At 31.5% G+C, this 9,698-nt stretch overlaps 2 protein-coding genes across 2 annotated transcripts; both read right to left on the reverse strand.

Moving 5' to 3' along the window:
- Positions 1-89: 89 nt before the first annotated feature.
- On the reverse strand, positions 90-2,097 carry HELRODRAFT_169140 (hypothetical protein; the record flags this gene model as incomplete). The annotated part of the gene is made up of 3 exons (XM_009015012.1): positions 90-161; positions 1,334-1,941; positions 2,013-2,097. 3 exons carry the CDS (start codon positions 2,095-2,097, stop codon positions 90-92), a joined length of 765 nt encoding a protein of 254 aa, XP_009013260.1.
- Positions 2,098-4,760: 2,663 nt separating this feature from the next.
- On the reverse strand, positions 4,761-6,391 carry HELRODRAFT_75040 (hypothetical protein; the record flags this gene model as incomplete). Its single annotated transcript, XM_009015013.1, has 4 exons — positions 4,761-4,991; positions 5,260-5,633; positions 5,709-5,843; positions 5,980-6,391. 4 exons carry the CDS (start codon positions 6,389-6,391, stop codon positions 4,761-4,763), a joined length of 1,152 nt encoding a protein of 383 aa, XP_009013261.1.
- Between the last annotated feature and the right edge of the window lie 3,307 nt (positions 6,392-9,698).

Here is a 9,698-nt window from a genome sequence, read left to right on the forward strand (position 1 = left end):
GAACGTTTAGTTTATTAAAATTCAAAATAAACTTATTTTTTGAATTCATGCTGCAATAAGGCCATATTTCGATTCCGAATGAATCATCATCAGTGCTCCTTGTTGTATATATAGGGAAATATTGACTTTGTCAAGATGAACTTTGACGTTGTAAAAATTAACTTTGGTGTTGTAAAATTGAACTTTGATGCGAATTAGTATCAATTACATTAAATACATCAGCTGTATACAGTATGAACAAAATAGGTTCAAGTATTGAACCTTGTGGCACTCCGGATGACTTTGTTTTTACACTAGACAGATGCCCTTTGAAAAATACCTCGTTCCAAAATATATATATATATATAAATATATATATATTTCACTATATATATATATATATATATATATATTTCCTTTACCAGTGAAATATATATATATATCAACCCGCTATATATATATATATAATATATATATCCATATATATATTTATATATGTTGGAAGAAGACCATATTTTATTCAGTATTGTATGAATTCTACCGAATTGTTGGCATTGATAAATTTAAAGTTTAATTTTAATTTCAATAAATTGAACAATTTCCAGAATATTCCAGTAAGAAAAATTGAAAAGACAAACTTTAAATTGATTGATGCTAACAAACAATTCGGTAGAATTTATACAATATATAATAGATAACAATTCTGAGTCCTGAACAATTTCTAAAAAATGGAAAACAGGATTAATGCTGCTGAGTTTATAAAAAAAATTGTGAAAATTAGTTGGACCTGTCATACCTCACGTCATCTTTGGAAATTAATTGAAAACTCGGGATATTTACCAAATGCCTAAAAAGCATTTGTAAATTCTGTTATTCAGCGGAACGCGTATTTTGCTCATCTTGAAAACTTGCTGTTAACAGATGAAGAAAAGCATATGAGAAAACAAGCAGCTAGAAAAAATTTAAAGGGTCGTAGTTTACTTGTTGCTGGAAAAGCACCACGTGTTTTTCAAATGCTTGAACTGAATTTTGATGCTAAATTTTACATTGATCTTATAAATTGGAGAACAGTTGAAAGATGTGTTAAAATAGTTACAAAAACTGCAATGTCAGCATGTGACAAAAATCAAGGTATGGTATCGTATCATACATACGAAACTTGCTTCCAAAAAAAATTATGCTGAAATTTGACAGCAAGCATAATTTCTTGTGTAAAAGAAACAATTTATTTTATAATTTATGTTTATTTGAATAAGGTTTTGGCTTTTAATGTTATATTTATATATAAGATTAAGACTGTCACTAAATATTTAATAATATAGATATATATATTAAGTACATAAGTTTTACTAACTGTAATTTCTCCAAATTTAATGATTATAGCTTTTTTTCTTAATTTTTGTTCAAGATCTTTCATGCGCCTTCTATCATCTCTGATTTTTTGACTAATAATGATAGCTTCAGACTTTGGCAAAACGTTTGTTTTTAATTTATTTACAAATGATATATCTGGAAGACTGAGGACATTACTTTTATACAAACTTCTCTTTATAGTATCAGAATCGTTTTCCCAGTTTAGAACTTTTTTCTCAGTTATTTTTTTATTGTCAACATTACCAACGGTGAAATATGCTACATTATTTTCAGTTTGTAAATTTTTTCTGTTTAAATAATAATGAGAAGGTAAAGTCATTCGTCGGCTGTTCGTTTGAGAATTTTCCAAAAATTGGACTAGTTCGTTATTTTGAATAGGTGTAACCATGTTAATTACTTTTAGCATAGCTTCATTCGGTTGTGAAAAACTGTGTCTATTATTTTGTTCATAAACTTTTAATCCTTGCAAACTTTTATAATGGTTTTCTTGTTGGCATGACTTGTTCAATGTTGGTATTGATCCAAAAGAATTAGTTCTCAAGTTATTTGATGTCGTTGTATGGGCAACGGGTTTTTTTTGCGTGTTACCTGGACAAACAACATTTTACAATTTGTTTCATTATTTAGCTTAATTTATTTAAATTTATTATAAAAATTACTTTGTTGTAAAAAGGCAGCTAATTGACACTGGGCAACTTTTGAATCCAATATTGCCTTGTCCACAACTTTGATTGCCTGTTCCATTTTACTTATTGCTGAGTTAGCTCTACATCAAAGTCAGTTTTTAAAATTAATGGAATTTAACGTTTTAATCAATATAATCAGAAAACAAAAAAAAGTTAAAATTTATTGGGTAAAAACAATTTTTAAAATAGGACCATTCGTAAACGCAAAAATTGTCATAGATCGTATATTTGTGAAGTTTTTAAATACAATAGCACAGTGTCTACAAATCGATGCCTGCTTACTGTTATCGGCGAGAACTGTTAGCTTTCACGTTCGAAAAATAAGTGCATTTGAATTTATAGAGATTGAAAACACAAATGCACAAATTGTTATATTATATATAATATGGTAGGCTTTGAAGAGGGAATGCAGGAATTCATTCACTGTGTTTAATATTTGAAATAAATTTTAAAATATATTCAAATTCTACATTAAGTTAACTTTATGTTTTTATTGGCTAAAGTGTATAAGAGTTAAAGCATAAAAAATAATTTTATCAATTTTAAATATATAAATGTAAATAAAAAAAAACAACAACTTAAACGTCAGAGTTTGACAATTAATAAATCAATCAATCAATCTTCGTTTTGCGTCCAGAAACCCGGTTCCCCGAGGTAGGACGTTGTTTTCTTAGCCATCAACTTTTTGCGCCAAATTAGACGATCAGTTGTATCCATTTCATTTAAATTTAGAGCTTTCATGTCTTGCTCGATTGTTTGCGACCAGGACTTCTTTGGACGGCCTTTGGGACGTGTGCCAGGTACTTCAACATCTGCAAGAGAAGTTATGGTACTGTTTCTACTTCGTTTGACATGACCAAACCACCGCAGACGGTGTTGCCGGCATTCGTCTTTTATATCATCTAAACCAGCACGACGCAGGATTTCGGTAGATTTGATGTGGTCCTTCAGACTAATTCGATGCATCCATCGGAGCATTTTCATGTCGGTTCGTTGAAGTTGTTGTTCCAGTTTGGTTGTCATTGGCCATGTTTCTGCACCATATAACAACACCGGACGTATCACAGATTTATAAAGTCTTGATCGTAATGGTAGCGGGATGTCACGCCGCATCAATATAGATGCAAGGAGACGCCATTTATTCCAGGCTGCACGTATGCGTGCTCGAACGGCAGCTTCAGCTGTTCTAGTACAATCCAGAACATCCCCTAGATATTGAAACGATGTGACTTTCTCTACCTTAATTGCTTCAAAAACATTGCTATTTCGAATTTGTCGTTGTGGATTGATGCAAGCAGGACAAACAAAATTGGACACTTTAGATAAAGTACCAATTATTTTTGAACAACGTTTGTGACACCACTGGTTACACTGCTGACACTTGATTGAATTGTTACCTACACCAGATTTACAAACTGAACAGGGCCATCGTCCAGTAGCTATGGATTGGATGGGTTCACCAGTGTTCATTACAGTGTTCAGTGTTCAAAGCAATGACAATTAATAAAATGCTTTCAAATTTTGATTTGATAATTTTTTTAACTCAAAAATTTCAAATATTTTTTTTCATATAAAATTTATGCATTTCAATATTGTTTGTCAAAAAAAGGAGAATAAAAACTGTAGACCTCTTTTAATAGTGAAAATATATTTATTTAAAAAAGGTACTCTTTTCGTGTGATCATCAATGTAAATTTATATCTTCCCGCGGCAACACTTGAACCACACTTTAGAAAATACAGCAAAAGTGTATAAAATGCGATGCAAACACAAAACGCGAAAATGGAGCGCGCTAACAAAAAATGTTTTTGTTTTAAATTTTTATGTGATGAATGAGCATAATAATTTTAAATAAAAGTAATAATTTTTCTGCAATACATATTTTTGCCTAGGACTATGCTCTCTTGTACTTCTGCTTCTTGTTATTTTATTATTAGCAACTTCATAGAAAAGTACAAAAACAAAAACGCCATGCCCGTTTTTGCAATTATCACTCCAAACATGAGAGCTAAATATACATATTCGAAAATTAGATATACGCAAAGCCTTTTTAAACCCGTGAACTCGTCAAATATTTTTTTAAAACATAATTTTGTTAATATTTTTTATTTTAATGGATTTCAATAATTGTTGTCAATTTTAATATTTGAAAAATCGATCAAAGCCTAAAAACTGCCTGCTAAAAATAACAAACATGAACGATAAGAATTTATTTTACTTAGAGTAAAAACAGCAATTGTAAAAATTTTATAAAATCAAGCATCCATATAAACTTTTTATGATTGCGCAATATATATATATATATATATATATATATATATATATATAGTTAGCTAATTAATTTTATAGAACATAAAATTAATCAATTTTTTATATTTTTTTCTTTATATAGACAAATTTGTAAAATTCTTTAACCATTTGTTAAAGTACTTTAAAAAACTGTAACGGGAAATTAAGTCATAGCCCACAACAAACTCATTTGAAAAATAGTAATTGCAGCATTATATTTGCACATTTTTTCCAGTGGCACAGATACATTGCAAATTATGTGTGTTGCAAAAGGTAGCTTTATGAAAATATATTTGATATCCATCGAAACATTGAAAAAACAAAAATAATTGTATGTATTATTTATTTATTTCTAGTATGATTTTTATTGGATATGTATTTAATTAATAAAATATTTAATAAGACATATAATTTGTTAAATAAATCAAACAACTACCTCGAAATAGCGATTTGTGCTTTTTGGGAAGCAATTTGAGCTGCTTTGTTTGCTGAGCTAGCAGCTGCATCAATGAGCTCTTTTGTTTTTCCTAATTTTAAGACATTTAAACGTTTCATGGCTTCTGTCAAAACATTGTTTTTGTACAATCCTTCTTCTTTACTTCCGTCTGAAAAAGTTGTTACGCCATGCCCGTTTTTGCAATTATCACTCCATTCCCCCTCGTACTTGGAAAAAATTATAGATGCTAGAATCATTTAAGAGACACATTTGTGCACGTGTAAACTTATAATGGATGGAATTACAAATGCATTCGAACCAGACCAGTGCGTAACTCAAAATAGCGGTTTATCATACTTAGTATAATAATTTTTTTGTAAATGTGACTCAATTGGACAGGTAAAAATAATCTACAATAGGTTTTTTAGCGCTAATACATTTTTAACTGAATTTGATAAATTTTATTGGTGAATAATGTCTAAAACTTGTGAAGACCTTAAGTCCATCTGAACGATGACACACTCCGAACCCATTTCTTTTGTCATTTTTCCATTCACCGGAATAAATTTCACACGCTTCTTCGGGTACAGAATTCAAACACAATAAATTTGATGAATTTGCGGTAAGACTCATCTTATTTATGTTCTTGCTTGTTGATTGTTCGTCACTCAAAACTGCTGAACCGGAATTATTTTGTTGTAAGTATTCAATATTACCTTTCAACGTTTTATCAACAAATTTTGTTTGATCTGATGTTTTTAATGCTTCCGGTTCTTGATCATTATATTTACCTTTTAAAAAAAATCCAATGCGATTAACGGGTAATAGTTTGGTGTGACTAATTTTTTCATAAATGTGAGGGGGTGGGACTGGTGGGAAAAAATCAATAATAGACTTAGGTTCAGAAGATTCATTTTCTTCTTTTATAACTATTTCCGGTTCACTTCTAGCAGAAGTCAAAGAAAATTTTCTAGACAAGGCGTATGATTGGGGGCTTGTTGCGGCAAGTTTGAATGTTGAACTCGTTCTTATGCCATATCCATGTCTCGCACCTTTTTGCCATTGCCCGACATATGTTCCTGTAAAGGAAAACTTCTATTTTGATTGATGTAAAAATATATGTGATAATTTCATTAAAAACGATTTATAATATTATTACAAAAAAACAGATTTTGACGTGGTTGTACTTAAATTATGACCAAATAAAATTTGAACCTTTGTCTGCATATGTTTCGACTCCGTACCCACATTGCACACCTGATGACCATGTTCCTTCGTACCTTGCATCAGTGAATTGATGTTTTTTGACACCATACTTTCCAAACAAACCATTTGTCAATTCGCCTTGATAAATCCAATGATTACGTTTCTCCATACCCAAACCATGTCGTTTGCCTTGCAACCACTGACCGTGATAAGCATTGCCGTTGGGCCAGGAATAGGATCCATTAACTTCAAATCCCCCTGACCAAGCTCCTGAATACTGACCTTCTCCACCTGGTCCTGTACATATTCCATATCCATGTGCTTTACCTCCATTTGTTCCTCCGTAATATACGCCCCCATCTTCAAATTTTAGTTCTTCAAAATTTTGACTCAACGCTGTTCCATTGAATGGTTGTTCCATTTATATTATATACAATTAGTTTTTTCTAAAATTAATTTCAGAAATTAATTTCAGAAAAAAATTCAAATCAGTTCATATTAGCGCTTAATAATTGTAACGAAATTGTCAAGGAGAATTAAAAAATTTCCATTTTAAACTAAATAATTTCTAAAAAAATGTTATATATTGATTAATATAATCGTAAAAAAATATATATTAGCATTAGTTTTTACTAAAACATACTTTCACTAGCTTAAAAACTAGTTGAAATTTATAAAAATATGACTTAGTTAAACAATTTTCTAATTATTTATTAATAATTTATAAATTAAAAATAAATTGAGTGACGTGTGTTCAACAAAGTTTTTGTTTGTTGTTCATGCAACATCGAAAATATCAAAAGGTCTGCAGTGTTTATATGTTAAAGGTGTTGAGGAAATAGATGCATTTTCAGGCAATGTGCACACACACACACACACACACACACACACACATATATATATATATATATATATATTCCGATGGTATATATATATATATATATATATTCCGATGGTATATGTGTAGTTTCCTGACGTATATAGCTTTCCTGACGTTCCTGACTATATATATTCCGAATGTGTATATATATATATGTATATATTCTATACATATATATGAGCTGCCATATGTAAAAATAATTCTAACCTACAAAAGCCCGAAATTACAACCAATAAGACGCAGCCTGGTTGGCATACAACTAACCACCTAAAAAAATCAGCTAATCAGGACAAAATTTACTGACCTACAAAAATATAATGAACGTAGGTCAAAACAAAAAAATTTATTTCAAGTCAAAAACTAAAAATTGAAATAAAACAACAATATTCTACTCTCCTAAGTTTTGAGAGCAGCCCCAGAAAATAATTTTCAAAAAACGCTGAATTGATCCAAAAAACCACCAAAAATACTGAGCGAAATAAATGTGGCAGATTGACATGCATAGTACATATTAAACATAGTCTACAACATGTTGAATAAACAAGATTATTCCACACGTTGTTCAAAATTGATGAATAGTAGAATCCAGAACGTAAAACAACAAACAACCACATTTATTTTCTGGTCTTTAGGTGGCGGAGCTGTTTCAAACCAGCGGAAAAATGGGTAAAGGCAAACCACTGGCGCCTTAATCAGTTTTTCCGAGTAGGTAAAACACGATAACCTCTGCCGGCTATTTACTAATTTACTAATTTTCAAACTCTTGCTGCCATTACGTTATTTATTTGACTGAAGTTGCCGCTGAGGTGAGTAGAGTAGCCACAGAAATGCTGTGACAAAATGGTTCTAGTTTTGCGTGGTAGCAATGCTTCGGTTTTGTTGATAGAAGGTGGGCGGTTGTTGAATATAGGGCTGGATTTCAATGAGTTGGTGGCATTGAAAACTTTGAAAGTGTGAATATGACGGAATAGGTCTCTATTCGTGTGACTCTGAGAAAGGAATGATATAAAATTGTTAAGGAAGGTTGAACTGAAGACGTTGGATGTTAGGAGGTGGTTGTAATGTATTGACAAGATGATGACTTTGGAAGTGTGAAAATCAATCAATCAATCAATCAATTAGCTTGTACAGAGCTATTTCCGCGATGTTCAACAGCGCTCTTCAATGAATTTTGAAAACAGATGGATCTTGAGATCCGCTCTAAAATTCGTAAGTGATGGAGAAGTAGTCAGAGAAGTAGGTAGAGAGTTCCAGAGAAAAGGGCTAAAATAAGCAAAAGCAGATTTGGCAAAAGAGTGTTTAATACGTGTTAAGAAGAAGCGAGAACAAGAAGACTATCGTAAACCGATCAATCAATCAATCAGTCAGTCAATAAATCAATCAGTCAGTCAATCAGTTAGTCAGTTATTCAGTCAGTCAGTCAATCAATCAATCAATTTATAAAGCGCTGTTTTCGTGATGTTCAACATCACTCCTTGATAAATTTTGCAGACAGATTTGGTAAGTAATGGAGTAGTCAGAGAAAAAGGAAGAAAGTTCCAGAGAAAAGGGCCAGAAAAATGTAAATGCTGATTTAGCAATAGAGTGTTTAACACGAGTTAAGAAAAAGTGAGAACAAGAAGACGATCGTAAACCGGGGCGTTTAGGTGCAATTAATATATATGATAAGTACTTAGGAAATAACTTAGATTGAGACTTATACATAAACGTGCAAATTTTAAAAATTATTCTATATTTTATAAGTGGCCAGTGCAAGAGAACAAGATATGGAGATATATGAGAAAAGAAAGGGGCTAGATTGATGTGATTCTGTGATTCTGAGAAAGAAATGATATAAAATTGTTAATTAAGTTTGAACTGAAGATGTTGGATGTTTAGAGGTGCATGTAATGTATTGACAAGATGATGATATGGATGATAGTTATTGAGACAGTGGACGAGGCATTGGTGTTGTAGGACAGGTAGGACATTGGTTTCTTGGTCAAGATGTGTCATAAGAATGCAGCTGGTTATAGTGCGTAAGGCAAAGTTTTTGGCATTTAAAGTTTTTGGAGGTTGGTTTGGGAGATATTGGGTAACCAGTTAGATGTAGCGTAATTGATGACGGGTCGAAAAATAGCCTTATATGTAATGGTAAGATTTTGTTTGTACTCAATTAGTGCTTACCAGAGATTTGAGAACTTTCTTCTTTTGTTGGCTTTTTAGTTATTGTTTGTGTATGTACCTGTTGTCAGCGATCAGTGCAGCAAAGAGAGTGGGGTATGTATATCTCACAAGTATGTTTCACTATAGTCCAAGCAATGACAAAGTATTCATCGGTTGTCGTGTTGTTTGTTGTCAAGCGCAAAGAGTTTTTAAGTCTTTTAACGACTTGGGAGTGACGACAAACAAACACGTGTAAATGGTATTGAAATTGTTTAGCCATTCAGGACCAGGATAGTGTTTGTATCATGTTTAGACGACATAGTAAACTTTAAACTTATAGCAGTGCTTTCTCCAAATAGAAAAAAGATTATAACAAAGCTGGCTCCAACCCATCTTGTCAGTACGTCGTGAGTGACTTATCCTATTTGCTGTCAAAATAGCTCTCCTATAACAAAACAAAAAAAGAAGTGAGTTGAAAATTGCGGCATGGAACGTTCGCACAATACTAGACTAAAATAATAATGATCTTTGCTACCTTCTCGTACGTCGTGTTGATTTTTAATTCCGAATATTATAAAAGTTAAAATTCGTCTTTTTTCGTCAAAATTTTCAAAACGATAGTGACGAAAGTTTTGGAAAAATCTAATGATAATTTCCTAAACTAAAGTGTCTTGAAAAAGTCATTGACAAATCCAATGAAAAC

Source organism: Helobdella robusta (genome assembly GCF_000326865.2).
Source record: "Helobdella robusta unplaced genomic scaffold HELROscaffold_15, whole genome shotgun sequence".
NCBI classification, from domain to species: Eukaryota; Metazoa; Annelida; class Clitellata; order Rhynchobdellida; family Glossiphoniidae; genus Helobdella; species Helobdella robusta.